Source organism: Chionomys nivalis, chromosome 5, assembly GCF_950005125.1.
Source record: "Chionomys nivalis chromosome 5, mChiNiv1.1, whole genome shotgun sequence".
NCBI classification, from domain to species: Eukaryota; Metazoa; Chordata; class Mammalia; order Rodentia; family Cricetidae; genus Chionomys; species Chionomys nivalis.
The window spans coordinates 17,600,517-17,619,159 of record NC_080090.1 but is presented as its reverse complement, the minus strand read 5'-3'; the positions used below and the strand labels follow the sequence as shown (position 1 = coordinate 17,619,159).

The 18,643-nt window shown below is 34.9% G+C and overlaps 1 protein-coding gene across 3 annotated transcripts in view; it reads right to left on the bottom strand.

The window, feature by feature from the left end:
- Akt3 (AKT serine/threonine kinase 3) overlaps positions 1–18,643 on the bottom strand; it is a 244,109-nt gene that overhangs the window by 109,530 nt on the left and 115,936 nt on the right. For all 3 annotated transcript variants that reach the window (XM_057770332.1, XM_057770331.1, XM_057770333.1), the window contains one exon: positions 18,031–18,156. In XM_057770332.1, coding sequence (XP_057626315.1) covers positions 18,031–18,156 — 126 coding nt within the window. The remainder of the gene's footprint in view (positions 1–18,030; positions 18,157–18,643) is intronic.

The window sequence follows — 18,643 nt, the reverse complement described above, 5'->3', positions numbered from 1 at the left end:
GATTATCTCTTTCCTTGCTCTGTCTCTTCTTTCCCCCATCTCCATCATCCCATTCCCTCTAGTTCTCATTCCCCATCCCTTTCTCACCCCCTTCCTCCCATTTCACCATCCCTCTGTTCCCACCACAACACTCCCAATTTTCTCAGGTCCTGTCTATTTCCCCTTCCCAGGGAAATCTATATATGCTTCTCTTAAGGTTCTCCTTGTTACTTAGCTTCTCTGGGGTCGTGGACTATAGGCTCGTTCTCCTTTGCTGTACAACTAGTCCACTTATGAATGAGTATATACCTTGCTCATATTTCTGAGTCTGGGTTACCTCATTCAGAATAGTTTTTTTTTCTAGTTCTATCCATTTGCATGCAAATTTCAAAATGTCATTGTGTTTTAGCGCCAAGTAGTACTCTACAGTGTAAATGTACCACATTTTCTTTATCAGTTGATAAAGTTGAGAGGCTTTTAGGTAGGTTGATTCCCATTTTCTGAGAAACCACCATACTGATTTCCAAAGTTGCTATACAAGTTTGTATTCCCACCAGCAATGGAGGAGTGTTCCCCTTACTCTGCATCCTTTCCAGCATAAGCTATCTTTGAGTTTTTGATCTTAGCCATTCTGACTGGTGTAAGATGGTATCTCAGAGTCGTTCTTATTTGCCTTTCTCCGATGGCTAAGAATGTTGAACATTTCCTTAAGTGTCTTTTGGCCAATTGGGATTCTTCTGTTGAGAATTCTGTTTAGATCTGTACCCCATTTTTTAATTGGAGTATTTGGTATATTGATGTCTAGTTTCTCGAGTTCTTTATATATTTTGGAGATCAGTCCTCTGTGTGGTGTGTGGTTAGTGAAGATCTTTTCCCATTTAGTAAGGTTCCTTTTTGTCTTATTGACTGTGTCCTTTGCTTTCTGAAACCTCTCTGTTTCAGAGAGTCCCATTTATTTTTGTTCCTCTCAGTGTCTGTGCTACTGGTATTATATTTAGGAAGTGGTCTCCTGTGCAAATGCATTGAAGGCTACATTCCACTTTTTCTTCTATCAGGTTCAGTGTGGTCGAATTTCTATTTAGGTCTTTAATCCATTTGGACTTGCGTTTTATGCATAGGGATAGATGTGGATCTAATTCATTCTTCTACATGTTGATATCCAGTTATGCCAGCACCGTTTGTTGAAAATGCTTTCTTTTTTCCATTGTATAATTTTAGCTACTTTGTGAAAAATCAGGTGTTCATAGGTGTGTGGACTAATATCCGGGTCTTTGATTTGATTCCACTGGTCAACTTACCTGTTTTTATGCCAATACCAGCCTGTTTTTATTACTGTAGCTCCAAAATAGCTTCTCTTAATATTAATTTTAAAATGAAGTAATGTCAGTTCACCAACGAAGAGACACCATTTGACAGGCTGGATTGAAAAACTAAATCTACCTATCTGTTGTTTCCAAAATATACATCCCATTGGAAAGGGGATCAAAAGATCAAGACAAAGAGTAAACAGAAACTGAAAACAAGCTGTTAGAGCTATTCAGGTATCTGATAAAGTGAACTTCGCAGTAAAATTAGTCAAAAGAGATAAAAAGAAAGGCACTGTATATTAAAAGTGAGAAAAAAACATCGAGAAAATAATTATGAATAAGTATTTATCAAATGTTAGGTCTCCCATTTTCATGTAAAACTGATGGACATAACAGGCCACAATAGGTTTTGAAAAACTAATAATGCATGATCTCCATATTCTACTCTAATCTCTTGAAAAGTCATCCTAACTAATAATACATGACCTCCATATCCTACTCTAACCTGTAGACAAGTCATCTTAATTATAATCAACCAAGCCTAAAAGGAAATCATTAGCACAACCAAGAGCTCTAGAAAATGAATATTATAATGCCACAAAAATACTAAATTTTCAGATTATTCCTGCATGTATGCATGGTATATGTGAAACATGGACATGACTGCCTCTGTAGATATGTGGAGCCCAGAGCAGAGCACTGGGCATCTTCCTTCTTATTCTCCATCTTACCATCTCAAGAGCAAGCATCTGCTCTCAACTTGAAGATTACTTTCAGCTGTTTGTTAAACTCTTACATTAGGCAGTTACATTAGTTAAGCTTCTGCGGAGTAACCAACTACAAGCTGAATTTCAAACACTCTGCTTACTTTACACCATTCTGAACCCAGATGACAAAATTTGTTCGAAATTCTAATTTTTCTGCAAACTTGAAAGTCAATTAACAGGACTGTAACATGCCAAACCAATATATATAATCTCCAAAAGAAATTCGGAAAAATTATCTGTTTAGATTATATTAAAAAGTTTAGATTTTATTTCAACCTTTTAATCTTTTAAATACTAATTTTATCCTTTCAAACATATTCTACAGAGCCTGCGCATGATGGCAGAAATCCTTAATTCTATTACTCAGGAAGCAGAGGCAGATGGATTTCTCTAAGTTTGAGGCTAGTTTGTTCTACAAATGAAGTTCCAGAATAGCCAGGCCTACAAATTACAACCACCTTCCTCCACTCAAAGAACTCAAAATTTAAACAAAAAAGATTTTGATAGTCAATGTAAAAGGAACATAACACATTCCATTTATTATAAACATATGCATAGTTTATATTGAATAATTAAATGATGCCAACTGCAAGCGTATTTTTAAATTTATAAGTATAATATTTTCATTTAATATACTTCCTTTTGTTTAATGTTTCCACTATTGTTCAGACAAAAAGACATGATGTCCAATTACAACTCCACCTTAAAAGATATTCATTTATTATACTGAAGATAGGTAAAGTCGGTACCCAGTGGAGAACAGTCTCAGAATAAACTCTGAGTGGTTCCTGAGGGTTTCTACCTCAAAACACAAAACTAAACACTGGTTATTATGCTCCATTTTATAGAAGATCAAATCTATAAGGATTGACTAGCTAAACAACTTGTTCAAAATGCATAGCTTGTGTGAACCTGTTAAAAGATGTATCCCAGAAATATAAGAATCCAACTCTCATGCTCTTCTGAAGAGAGCACAGTGTTATGAAACTGTCTTTGAGAACAAGGAGACTAGACCTAGTCCACCTTGCTGTCCTTTCTATTCCTTTTCTGGTCTTTGTTTCTCTCCACTGATTTCTTTTCCTTATGAAGAAATCAAGAATAATTTTCACTTGCTAAAAATAGTGAGGGAAAGAAAAGGTTGGAGGTCTTTTATTTCTTGGCTCTGACATAAGAACAGGATAAGGAATATTCCCTGGGAGAATCCTGCTTCATGGCCCTGACTATTTCTCAGGTAAGGAATAGCCAAGGAGAAAGACATCAGTATCTCTGGATTCTTTTCAAAGTTGGATCTCACCCTGTACACTAGCAATTAAGTTGATGATAATAAACACACTTACTTATTAATGGCAAATAACCGATTCCCAAACTTGCCTACATCCTGCTCCACATTTGATGGAGGAGGGTCATTTGTTTGTGTTACTTTCATTGGTTAATAAAGAAACTGCCTTGGCCCTTTTGATAGGACAGTAGCTTAGATAGGCGGAGCAGACAGAACAGAATGCTGGGAGAAAGAAGCTGAGTCAGGCAGTATCCATGATTCTCCCACTCCAGACAGACGCAGGTTAAGACCTTTCCTGGTAAGCCACCTCGTGGTGCTACACAGAATATTAGAAATGGGTTAGATCAATATGTAAGAGCTAGCAAATAAGAGGCTGGAACTAATGGGCCAGGCAGTGTTTAAAAGAATAGAGTCTCTGTGTAATTATTTCGGGGCATAAGCTAGCCATGCAGGAGCCGGGCGGCGGAAAGCGGCCCACTGCCGCTCCTTCAACACACATTTTTAGTTACTGCTGCCTAAGCCAATTATCTATTATCCTAAGACAACATTATTTTTTCCACATAAGAGTGATAAAATAAATCCTTTTTATTTATTACATGACACATGATGAGTTTAAGATCAGTTTACTAACATTATTTTCTATTCCGGCAGGTTATTTTTCACTTTGTGACCTACATTCCAAACTGTACCACTTAAAAATACTACTTTGGTATTACATGGGATATTATTTGTGGGTTTAAATCTTGAACCTCTATTAACCCAAAGCACATTTTGTTGGTAAACAATTTCAACATCAATGTTTTTATGTTGTCTACCAACCATATCCTGCCTCTCATGAAATAAATACACCTCTTGAGAATTTTCTAGAATAACTATTCTTTGCATACATAAAATTTCTAGTAAAAATACACTGTAGTAACTTTGAAACAATAACTGAAACACAAAATTGACATGCAACATTTTACTGAGAGAATTTTCATAGAATAGAATAGTAAGTAAGAAAATAGTAAGTAATTAGGCACAATATTTTTGTATTTATTGCAATACACTAGCCATGACCCTTTAAAATCTGTAACTTTAACAAGTAATCTACAACTTCAACCATTTTAAGTATATATTTTGATGACATTTATAACAAAATGCAATTTACTGCTTCAAAATTTTTTTCTGCTTAGTATCATTTTTCCCTTTAAGATAAGATCTCATGTACCCCAGGCTGGCCTCAAATATAACTTTTAGCTGAAAATGACCTTGAACTTCAATCATCTTGGCTTTCTACCATGAGTGCTGAGATTACAATCCTGCACCATCAGATCCAATTTGACAAGGTGTTAGGACTGAACTTTGGGCTTTGTGAATTCTAGGAAGGAAGTCTATCAACTAATCTATTTTTGAATCTTAGAATTTGTTCAACTCTGTTAGTCTATAGCAATTTTGCTTATTCCTTATTCAGTAAAATTATCTATAAGAATAAGGAGTTATTGATGGAGAAGGAACATATACAGTTTTGTAAAGTCACAAAAACTTTACAGGTTAAACAATAAATATGTAAATAATACAAACTACAATGAATTTTAAAAGGAACAATGACTGAAATATTGCTTTAAATATATTATATGTGTATTTTAAGCCATCCTATAAGAATAGCCTATAGAAATAGAAACTATCAGTATGCATTTTGGAAGCAGTAACTGTTGCTAGTTAGATGATTCAATTACCATGAACTATTCTGGCATGTTTCAAAAGCAATGCCATTTTAAAACATACAAAAAATCTAAAAATGCAACCATGGTAATAGATTCTGAGTCCATGGGTTGGGGGTGAGAGAGAAACACAATGACAAATTGGTCTAAAAGGACACTGAGACTTCATAGTTGGAAGACTATTGTGCTGACAATTAGCAACAGAGGAAGCAGAGCACAAAACAAATGAATGAAAAAGGCTGAACTTGCAGTGAAAGGCCTTATTATAGTGCAGAAACATTGTTATAATAAAGGGGTAATGTACTCTCCTCTATGGAACTTCCAAACAGCACCCCAATCTCTTTTCTCTTCCTCTGCATTGCATTTTTTCATTAGCATCTGCTTGATTATGTATTATTTCCAACCCAAAACAACTCCTCTATATCATTTCTAAATACTGAGGTTGAAAGGCCCTTCCTTCCACTCTGGCCTTAGGCCTCATTTAACATTACAAGAAATATAACAAATGTTTTTAAATCAACAAAGACATGGGAGGGGTCAGTAAGGCAGTGATATAGCACTAACAGTTCTGGAGAAGTGGCAAAACATGAGAACCTCAAATTCAATTTGCAAAAATGATACTATATAATTTACCCAAAATATCCAGAGGGTCTTTTCTCTGAAACTTAAAGTCTATGCTATAACTTCTGTTGTAATTCAAAGAGCAATGTTGAAGACTGTAAGCACTAGTGATTCCTCCGTATTGTTCCACTTTCCTTAAATGGAAGTAACCTAAAACTCTGAAATTTATCTTTATATATTAGATGAGAATGACAAGATTTGATCTATGACACTGACAAATTAGTGAAGAGACACAGTAAGTCCTTACCTTCTGAAGTTCCCACTAGAAAAACGTTGACCCTGAAGCCCTAAGCAGGTGGACACGCTGCAGTGAGGAGGGAGACCATAATGAGTGCTGGCTCAAAGCCTGAGCACCATGGATGTGTTCAAAGTTCTAGCACTGAGACAAGTATTGCCACACTGCAGACATGGTATTTTTTTTTTATAAAAAAAAAGCAACAATGAATGTGTACAATGCATAATAGGCAAGTGCTTAATTAGCAGTAATGTATTATTAGTAGTAGTCTCATTTGAATAATGATTTAAGAATTTGGAATCAGCAATTTTGTAAAGTAAGGACTTTCAAGATGATCCAACTCCTTTATTATACATATGATAAAATTCTGATTTGGGTCAGTTATGTGATCTGCTCAAAATTCCACAATATTTTATTTACAAAATAATCATTGTTTAACAAAATAACCACTACATCTGCATTCACCCTGATCTACCCTAAATAGTTTCACCATACTCAAAATATACTCTAAGAATCTAAGAGTCTATGTGGATGCACCATATATCAGACCTGGAAGATCACATTTTCCGTGGGTATTGGCTACTTATTACTTGAGGAATCTTAACTTCATATATAATCAAATTGAACTCAAGCTAAGAATTAGAGTTACTTGCTTTGAGACTGTAAGAACATGTTTAATGTCTATAAGGCAGCTTTACTATCTAATTTTTCTTTAAAAGGAATAATGTTTAAGCCATGCTTCTCATGGTGAATATATTTACAAAAAGTCAAATATGTAATTCATAGTAGGTTTTTTTACTGTCAATTCTTTCCTTACTGATAGGAAATTTTCTACTTAATTTTAAGATGTGATTAAAGCACTAATTATGATAGGCACAATTAATTATTGTATTTAAACTACACACAATCTCTACTTTCTAAAAATTCAAGCTTTAAGTTGCAAAAAATGATTTGCTAAAAAGAAAGTCAAGGACTAAATTAGATAAAAATATGTGTACTCAAGCAAACATCTTGTACATATTTTATCAGGTCATAACTGATTGCATTTGGAAAGCAGCAGGCAGAATTGGTCTACCATTCAAATATGAAAGGATATCACAGAAGAAAATACAAGGGTCAGCAATAATAAAAGATAACAATATAAGGATCCTTAACTCTGCATCAAAGTTGGCTTGGTATCTCGTGGTCTATACATTTAATAAATTCTGGCCCGAATAACTGAAATATACTGACCTATCAATAAGCAATTCAAGGCAAAACAAACTCTACAGTAAGTTCACCATGTGTGACTTGTTACATACACCTTGATTAGATAGTGCTCAACCCAACCATCCTTCTTCTCTCTACCCACATTACTACACCATTCCCACATGAATGAAATATTTTAAGAGATATCTATCCTTTGCAAGCTAAAAATTATAGTTAAGAGCATTTTTAGTTTAAAAATATTACCCTTAAGATGAGACTTGAAATGCAATATTTATCTGTGTCAATAAATTTATTTTATAAGTTACTAAACAAGACAAGAAATAGCAATGATACTAGAGAAACTGTACATGAAACACCAGGTAAGATAACAGAATTCCTAACTCTGGCTTTAAGAAAAGAAATACCTGGAGTGGGTAAAGCAATCTATTAACTAATTCAAGTGGCATGTTTCTTTCTTTCCGGTATCCCTCTGAGGTGGTTAATTTTTTTTGTTTTGTTTTGTTTTTTGAGACAGAGTTTCTCTGTAGCTTTGGAGCCTGTCCTGGAACTAGCTCTTGTAGACCAGGCTAGCCTTGAACTCACAGAGATCCTCCAACCTCTGCCTCCTGAGTGCTGGGATTAAAGGCAAGTGCCACCACCTCCCGGCTGTGATGGTTAACTTGAGTCACCTAAGAGGAGGGAACCCCAAGTGAGAAATGCCTCCATAAGACTGGTATGTAGGCAAGCTTGTAGAGCATTTTCTGAAATAGTGGTTGATGTGAGAGGGCCTAGCCCATTGTGGGTGGTGACATCCCTAGAAAGGGACAGGTAGTCCTGGGGTCTATAACAAAGCAGGCTGAGTAAACCATGAGGAGAAAGCCAGTACGCAGTATCCCTCCATGGCCTCTGCATCAGCTCCTGACTCCAGGTTCCTATTCTGCTTGAGTTTCTGCCCTCACTGCTTTTGATGATGAACTGGTATATGGAACTGTGAATGAAATAAACCATTTCCTCCCCAAGGTGCTTTGGTGATGGTGTTTCATCACAGCAACTGTACCTTAAGAAAGAAACCCTTTCCCTCCATATTTTTCACACTATACAGGGACAGGAAAAGGACATACCATGAAGCTCTGATTCATTCCTGAGGATTCCATACCCACTTAATTCAAGAGGGAAGTTATTCAGGACAAGTTTCTGAGAAATGATTTTTTAATTAGATTAGTACTGTTACCTAGAAGCCAATCTGTCCTTTAAAATGTATTTCTCTAAACAATCTCCAAAGAGATTTTTCTGATTGTCCAATTTCTAGTGAATCTCCTAAACTTTATATTATAATTGTAAACCCTACTCCAACTCCATATTTTAATCACGGAACATTTCAAGCACTAATCCCAAGTGTCACAGAGCATTTTTGCTTCTATATTACAAATTCTTCAGGTCTACTGACTATGTCCTGTTCTCTGTGGAGTACTGAAGCTAACATAGAATTCAAAGTTCACATTTTGTTTGTCATGCATTGAACTTCCAATTCCAACAACTATCAAATAAGCATGCCACATTTTTCTGAACCTTTTCAAAATAGGAGACACAATATTTACCTATAAGGCTTAAACGAGATGACATTATCTGAAACGGTGTGGCACATAATAACATTTTTTAAAAGTTTATTTCCTTCCTTCTTTATTTCTCTGAGTACTCGGTACAATGTTAACATGACACTCCCAAAAAAGCTTTCTAAATATTCATTAGAACGTAAGTTTCCTAAAATATGTAAATATTATGATGGCTAATCTTGGTTTTCAACTTGACTATATCTGAAATTAACTAAAACCCAAGCAGTTAGACAGCTAGACACACTTTTGAGGGATTTTTCCTGATTGGATTATTTAAAAGGTGGGAAGGCCCACAACTTTTAGTAGCAGCCCACATAAAAAACCATGAAAGTTGGAAGCTTTTGCCTTTTGCTTCCTTGCCTTCACTCTCACTAGTAAGTTTATCTATCTTGTTGCTGAGGCATTCCTTCACTGGTTATTAGAAACTACTTCTTCAGGAATCCAACACAGAAAGCCAGCAGCACACCAGGACTTCCCTGGGACTCCAGCACCAGACTGGAAATGCTCAGATATCAGCCTCATGGTCTAAACAATTGCCATCAAGAGACAGTCACTGTTCAACTACCTGAATCAGAGCCTATAAGCCATTCAAATAAATCTCATATATTGGTATTTCCATTCTACCAGCTCTGTTCCTACAGAGTCTAAATACACGTATTAAGTTATATATACATATGTGTGTGTGTATTGCAAATTATGTTAACACACATGATAAGCAGTTTCAAATCTGAGTATATATATATATTTGTAAATTGTAATTTAGGAACACAATAGGAAACAAGGAAAAAGAGTCAGAAGAACTTAAACAGAATTTAGTAACAATTATAAACAGGTAAGAGATGATGGACCTTGGAAAACCTGTGGCAGAACGAGAAGAGCAGGAGTAGAGGCTTTTTCTGCCGGGGTCTGCTTCCATCATGGTGCCACAGACTGTAAGACGATGTGGCTTACCAGTCCTGGCCTGCTTTCCTTAAAACCATTACCTACAACATTCTCTCCCTTTCTAATGCAATAGTAATTCAATTTACAAACAACTTAATTTTAATTTCTTCCCAATATACAGTAAGCAATGTTTTTTTAAAAAAAAAATTAGAAAGAAACTGAAAGACTGTGAAAAGAAAAAGGCAACTTCTGACTACACAAGCGCAACACTTGTCGTGTGGGCACTCCTCAGCCTGCAGAAACTTCACCCCTCAAAAGACATTTGACTACATTTATACTATTACTTTCTGGTTTCTTTTTAAAAAGGTATCTATTTCTTATAGTGAGATATACCTACTATTAGACTTCATTTCCCATTTATCTAAGTTTCCTCACAATTAAGAATAAAAACACACCTAATCTTCAAAGGATTAAGTATATAAAATACTCTAATAAGTCATTCAAAGAAAACTACTAATAAATGTTCATAGAACTGAACTCAACAGACTGTGGAAATTTACATATAAAATATTCATAGAGGGTGTACCTCATCAAAAGAGTTTCCAAATATGTGTTAGACACTGGACTCGATCTCCACCACTACCACAACAAAAATTATGGAATATTAAGGCATATATAGATATATTGAAAAGATATAAGGTATATAAACATTGATATGATTATTTTTATAACTCTTTATAGATAAGTAAAAATAGTAATAATTCAGCTTTCCCAAGTAAAAAAATGGAGCAACTCTTAAGATTTTTTCTGAGAAAAGGCATGGTATTTGCACAACGTTGTTCCTGACATATCCTATGCATTGCCTCCAAGTGCTGCAGAGATGAGAATATCTGAACATAAGAAAGTAATAAGGAAACTGTTAACACAATCCAGGGAGAATTAAAAAAAAAAACCTGAGCTGGCTGGTAACATAAAGCACTGACTGACAGTGTTTGTTTGTTTGTTTGTTTGTTTAAGATGCACACCTATCACCACACAATATAACCAGATGCTCAAGCAAGGTACTAATTTCTGACTTAAAATGCTTATGTAATTAATAATACCTTTCTTCTTCCAAACCCTATCATCGAGAGCTCTTGTTAACAGCTCAAAAGTAAACTCTGACATAACTATAGATAATACATGTTACTTTTTTACAAGTCTATAACATTTATTTTCTACGAAAATTAATTTTGAAAAGAAAGAAAAATTAATTTTGGCAACTAAACCTATTTTTTCTTCCCCTACTATATGTGCAATGTTAATATGATATCCAGTCTCTATATCAAATTCCTACATATAAAACTTTATATAATCCTGTAGGCATTAAGTAAAATGATCAACAAACCTTTAAAACTGAATTATTCTGAACTCTCATAATCCATATCTATATATGCAGCTTATGGCTCTCTAGACATACTGGGTTATTGCTAAGTCATAAATCTCTCTCCCCATATATCTTGATTAGTACTAAGAACTGATTTTTCTCCATATCTGATAGCTATATTTAATGTTTATTCAGGCATAAAAGATTATTTCGATGGTTTTAAGACCCATAATTTTCCACTTTAAAAACAAGGAAAAAATAGGTTAAAAATGGTCTAGAAATGTAGATGTTCCTTTTTTATATAAGATATTAAAGAAAAGTTTTGGATAAGAGACTTTTTCGGGATGGACCAACATGTGAAACACATAAGAAGGCAAGAGTTCTTAGAGGTGCTTCTTGGGGACAATTGCTGGTATACCTGCTTCACACCACGTAGAGTAAGAAGAAAACATGGGAAAATGGATGAACCTAAGAACATCTAGGTAGTTACTCACTCAGTCTTCCATAAAGAAATTATTTCTACTTTGTAGTTTAATAATCTTTAAATTCAGTAAAAAAGATAATGGCTGTAAAATATCAGGGACCATGACTACTAAATAGAAAAGCTACTTTTCTTTATGTAGCTGTGACAATGTTTATTTTAGCAGTATTTTCAACCCAATATGAATATTTTCTCAACAATGATCTCAGATGACCTCAATCTATGATTATTAGAAATAAGTCAAGTTTTAGATTGTACTGTTTTAAAAATATATACATTTCATCTCTCCTTCACTGCATTTATAAGATGCCTCATTCACAGTCCATTTTTTATTTAATACACTCAGATTAGAATAAAAGCCAATTGTTGTTATTCACATCCTTTAGAACTTCATGAATGTCCATTCTGCATGCCAACAGGTACTTAGCAATTTAAGTACTGTTTATTATTACTCTAAATCTATGAAAAGGGAAGATGAAAACTGCCTGCTATTAGTAGATCTTATATATGCTCCCTTGACAAATGTTGGATGCTTGGTGCTTAGCATGGAGCCCTTGGGAAATGGTGGAAACTTTAAACCATGGGCCTCCTGGGAACTTACGTTATTGGAACCATGTTCTTGAAGGTGGTCATTATAGGACCCTGGTCCTTTCTCTTTTTTGCTCCCTAATCGTAAGGTAAAGCATTTTTCCCTGGTACATGCTTTCACCACAAAGCCATGCCTCGCTGAGAACCTGCACTGAGGACAACCTCAAAAGTTAGGAGCCAAAGTAAACCTTCCTGCCTTCAGTTGCTTTTTTAGGCACTGCATGATAGTGAGAAGTACATAATACACTAACTAATATTCTAGTATGAAGACAGGGAAAAGAACAACATTTAAACAATAGAGGTTCATTTTATTTTTAAATATATATGAGGGACTGGTTCTGTGCCAGTGAGGCTGGTACTTATGGAGGCCAGAGGTGTCGGTTTCCCTGAAGCTGGAGTTACTGGCAGTTATAAGTCACCTGATACAAGGGCTGTGAGTTGAACTCAAGTCAATATTATACACTCTTAACTACTGAGCCATCTCTTCAGCCTAGAGTATATAGTTTTAATCCTAATATTTAAAAAGCATTACCTACTAAGATAACATTAAACAAAACTCTGATTTCAAAGATTTCATTTTTTTATATAAAAAGAAATCAACACAATACGTTCTCAGATCTTCAAAAATAACTATTAAAGACATAATATATAGACACTAGGAGATAAGATTAAACTACTTCACCTGATGAGTAAGGTGGGACATATTCATGAACAAGATAACCAAAAAGATATCTCTCTCTCTCTCTCTCTCTCTCTCTCTCTCTCTCTCTCTCTCTCTCTCTCTCACACACACACACACACACACACACACACCTGTTTGAGAAAGGCAAGGGAATAATTTTGAAGGAATGAATGAACAAAGAAATTTAAATATGAATTAAAGGACAAAAGAAAATTGCACAGCCAAATAGAAGTTAAGGCCATTCCAGTCAGAAGACAAGCGAAGGAGTAGAGGAGCAGCAAAGTCCCAAGGGAGTTGTAAGCAGCTCAGCAGTGCTGAGCGGAACTGCAGACAGAGAGACATGAAGCAGGAGCTGAAAGAAGAGGCCAGATTGAAGAGATCCTGGTATGATACATTAAGGGAGCTGGATGTCATCCAGTAGGCAATGGAGATCCAAAACAGGGTTTTCTTGGAGGGATGGATGGCGTAGTTAGGATGTAATTTCAGAAAGATCATTTTGACAGACAAGTGAAGGAAGAACATGAATGGCACAAACTAGAGGCAGAGAAGCTAGTAAGAATCTGCATCAGAGAGTAAGAGAGTGATTCTTTCCAGGAAAATCATTACAATTCTTATGTTTGAACATACATATTTGAATCTAGTATGTTCAAATACCTACATACTTACTATGTAGATTCAAATATAAGAATAAAATCAGCAGAACTAGATATGAACTGAGAGTATGGTAAAGATATGAAGGAAAAGAAAAGAAGAGGAACAGATCCAGGTTTCTGTTCCAGCAGAGGCAGAACTGAAACACTGAATAACTACGGGAAAAATAGAGAACCATCTTGAGAACAGTCTAAGACAAGTAAATGCTACAAAACATCTATGGTGGCAATAACTTAATAGTGAAATTAAATGAAATGTGACAACATAATTCTCAGGAGAGCAGCTTGGTCTGAATACATGAAAAAGTGGGAATAGGATGGACAGTTTGTAACTACAAGTTCAAGAAAAATGTGATCAAGTCCTGAGCCAGAGGTTTCTTAAATACTATATACTTTACTGTATACAAATTATCCACAATGCAAAGGAAAACACAAGGACACAGAGAAACCACACAACACACAGGAAAAGACGATCTCAAATCTTGGTCAGCAGATAAAATGCAGACTCTATGCCAATCCAGAAAACAAATTAAAACTGAAAATTAAGTTTAAGCTTAATGAGGGGTTTTTACCTTGGTATTTAGGGAAAAAGTAAAGCAAGAAAGTTACGTTCCATGTTCTCATGCCCATCCCATTTCCCCTGAACAAGTCATTAACCTAGTAAAGACTTGCTGAGTCTCCTGTGCTCCTCCTCTAACAAGTACCATTCCTATTCCTAGGGAAATGTCCTCATCTATGCAGTTCTCAACACAGGCCTTGCTCAGGTCTCCCCAACCTATTGCCATTATTATAATCCATATTCCCAGTCATATTTCCCCATGATTATCTACCTCTTCATTAATTCACATGCCTTGAATTCCATCGCTGGAGATGCCGAGGGAAGAAGATCTCTGTCAGTATGAAGTCAGCCTAGCCTACATAGAAAGTTCCAGGCCAATCAGGGCTACACAGTGAAACTTTAGTGGGAGACCCAAAACACAAAAACATACAAGTCTTCTTTGAGTCTTAGTTTCTAAAGTCTAGACAAAAATCAATGCTGAAAAAAAAATGTGTGTGTATGCTTTTCTTTTATAGAGTTTATAGAGTCCTTAGCCATGAAGTCAATATAGGAAGAAAAAATGTTTACTCTCCTCCCCCCGTTAGAAATGAGGTAACCACTAGAGAAATCAGCAAAAGTGGTTTCGATGAGATAGATAAGAGAAGAAGTTAGATTACAGCAATTAAGAAGTAGAATTAGGGGATGGAGAGATGATTCGTCGTTAAAAGCACTGGCTGTTCTTCCTGAGTTCAATTCCCATCAACACATGGTGGCTCACAGTTGCCTAGAGTGATCTGATGCCTTCTGGCATGCAAGTGTACATGCAGATAGAGCACTCATGTGCATAAAAAGAAATCCTTAAAGAAAAAAAATGGAATCACTGAGAATAGAAGGATTTTGAGAATTTTTTTTTCATATACTAGGGAACTAAACGCAGTCTTTTTGTTTGTTCATTTATTTGTTTTTCAAGAGAGGGTGTCTCTTTGTTACAGTTCTAGCTGTCCTGAAACTCACTTTGTAGACTAGGCTGGCCTCTAATTCAGAGATCTACCTGCCTCTGCCTCTGAGGCGCTAGGGTTAAAGGTGTGCATAACCAACACCAAGCTCAAACCCAGGGTTTTATGTATGCTAAACATGTACTCTACTACTGAGATATACCCCTAGCCTGGGCAATGTTATGAAGAAGGGACGAAAACCAAATATAAGATTGGAGAAAAAAATTAAATCTCTCAAGATTTTTTAAATTTTTTTTTCAAATGGGTAAAAAGCCTGTTTCTGTGAAACTGTACTTAAGTCCACATAGATGTACATATTAGCACTTGTGTGTGCACATATATGTGACGGCCAGACTACTTTTGAGGTAAATCCACGACTAAACCTGGAGTGCACTGATTAGGCTGGTTGACCAAGCCATGAGCTCCATGAAGCAGCTTGTCCCTGCCACTGGAGACTTAGAATAAAGGCATGCTCTGCTGCACCTGTTTTAGAGGGTGGCTGGGCCCTCATTTCAAACTCAGGCACTCATTTTAGCACAGAAAGCAGATAAACCAACTGACCCATCTCCCAAGCCAGCTCATGAAGGAACATTTTTTAATTAGTAAAAGAATAGGGGAAAAATAAATAAATAAATAAATAAATAGAATAGGGGACTCCAATTGTAGCTATCAATGGAAAATATAGTATTTCTAATATATCTGAGAAATACTAAGCTAGTCAAATTCTTTTAAATTTTAAAATTTATTTTTATTTATGTTCATATGTGTTCGCCTGCTTATCCCAATGTGTTCCACATGCATGAAGGTGCTCATGGAGGCCAGAAGAGGGTGTCAGATCCCCTGGAATCAGAGTTTCAGATGGCTGTGAGCCATAGTCAACAAGTACTATTAACTGTTGAGCCATCTCTCCAGCCTCTTTGAGAACAATACTGCAAAGTAGGCCAAGGCAAGTAAAGAACTATCAGCCAAAGAAAATAGGGTGTGCAGGGTTTTTTCCTGAACAATGTCTCCAAAAAAATTGTCACTCTCTGCCTTTAATACCTCCTCCTTTGTTTGAATTAGTTTTTATTTACTTAAGCTTCATGGGCCTGCTCAAACTCTACCTTACAAAGTCCAGGATGCTGATGAGGGAAGTGTTACGATCAGAGTTTAAAAAAATGACTGGAGAGGGAGGGGGAAAGGAGTGGAAGGGAGGGGGAAAGGGATGGGGGAAGGGAGAGGGAAATGGGAGGTGGGGTGGAGGCGGAAATTTTTTCAATAAAAATAAAAATAAAATAAATACTTTTAAATGCAAAAAAAAGAAATGATCTGCTTCTAAACACATTTGGGGCATGTGCCAAAGTTGAAATTAGGACCTTTTCTTTCATTCATGTCCTTTCAATTAAAGTATTATTTCCTTAATTATGTATATAATTTAAGGTTACCGTAAAGCCTTACAAACTAAAAAAATTAAATGATGGAGTCATAGTAAGATCTAAGGTAATAATCCTGAAAATTTGAGGTTCAACTACAACCTTACCTGTGAAAGTCAAGTACCAACAAGTATTTGGTTGTGCAAGTAAAAATTACAGATGTCAACCGCTATTTATTCTGTGGAAAAGCTGTCAGTCACTAAATAGGATCTCTTTCCACAGTACACATTCATTTCAGCCTCTGCCAGTGGAAGTGTGAGAGCAGATGTTGGCAGACTGTGACATACAGTATGTCTTTAAAACTTGTTGGGGTGTGAAATTTCATAAGGTCAAAAAATGCTGCATTTTGATCAGCAGATAGAGATTTTTCTGCACTTTCAGAAATTATTTCAGACAAACCAATAAAACTGCTCGTAAAATAAACAAACTATTTAGGCAGGACATGGAAACTGCTTAAAAGATTAATTTCTATCACCTTAATAAACAAATGTTCAACCAAAATACCTTTAGACTGAAAATACATATCTTAAAACAACTTAAAAACTCAAATGATACTGTTCCAATTGTCAAAATGATTTAAAATAATTTCTTTCTTAGTAGAGCAATTAATATATAATGAACATGTCTTGATGCTGAAAAGGCTGTTTTCCTTAATACACACATGTACAAGCACATACAAAAAATGTGCATGTATAATTTATATAATGACAGGGAGCTTTCATTTCAAAAATAAAAAAAAAAATCCACAAGAAAATTTCCTGACATGAATGCAGAGGGTTTTAAAATTAGTTCTCAGGGAGGATCTGGGAGACATATCCAAGAGGGTAAAGGGCATGATCAAAACATGTTGCATATAAAAAAAACTTTTAGATAAAAAACTTGGAATAATAAAGTTAGTATTCTACAATTATTTGTAATTCCATACTCTTTTAGGTTTATTTTTAAAACTGAAAATAATGTTTGAAGTTCCTATAAGGTAAAATTAATATTGTAATACTTAAATGTTTTATAAGATTTTCTTTGGTTATTTAATTATGTTTATAAACTTCAGTTTTACCTCCAATTTTTTCAACTACATCTAACAGATAAAATCCAATTAAAGGAGATTGTCTAGTTAAAATTTTTATCTCTACCTAGTTCTTACATACTCAAATTTGAACTTAAAAATGCTCTACTTCTAAATTAGCACAGCAAGATCCTTTTATTGGATCAGTAAGTATAAGCCATTTAAGAGCTTGATCATAACATAAAAATAAGTATAAAAATAATCAATGTTAATATTATCACAGTCATTTTGTTAGCTATTAATAAGAAATACAACTATAACTAAAAATATAAAATAATTTTAGAAAATGATTTCTAATAGAAAACATTTATATAATCAATCAACCAACCAAACGTGGCGGAATTCTGGAGGAAATGTAGTAAATAGCATGAGATATTAGGACCGATTTTACAGTTCCTTATGTTTATTTTATAATGAAAAACATAAGACACATAGTTGGGCAATTATATTTTTCATATTCAAACTCTAAGTATAAAAATAATAAAACTATATTGCACTGCATAAGACTGAAGTCTCTATCTTAAAGAGCTGAAAATTCTTACAGAGTTTATAATTTCTTTGGAATGAAATGTAAACCTAAACTTTTGTACTGTTTTTTCAGATACATTAACACATATGACACATAAAGCCATGCAAATAAATGAACCCAAGACGAATTAACAATTGTTATACACTTACTTGCTACAGAAAAGTTGTTGAGGGGATAAGGTAAGTCCACATCTTGAGGTTTCTCTTTATAGCCTATGAATGAACCATCTGTCTTCAAAAGGAAATATCTTGGCCTCCAATTTTTTATATATTCTCCTACATGAAGAAAGCATACATTAATGCCAAAAAATGAAGTCACTTTTGTGTAACAAGTAAATTATGATATAACATGTCCTGCACAGTGGCCTTCAAAATTTTAGTGAGGCAATTTTTTTAACTTGACTTACAAAAGAAAGTCCATAATTAAGATTCAGTAAAAACCAAAACAGTTAGTTGTTTTTAATAATTTAATACTTTGATTACTCATCTGCACCATTTTTCCTTCAGAAAATCATTCACCTGAAGACACATTTTGTTCATTTTTTTACTTTATCAGACAGTTATTATAGCATATTTTCAGCCATTTTAAAAAGCACTGGTGAATAACACACAATATATTTATGAATTTCAGGGGAAAACCCATCATAATCACAGTGTGAAATGCATGTTCCATCTTCATGACCAATAATAATACTTTTTGTTTTTCAAAAAAGGGGGAAGAGTAATTCCTTTAAATTTTTAAGACAGAGTCTCACTGCTATAT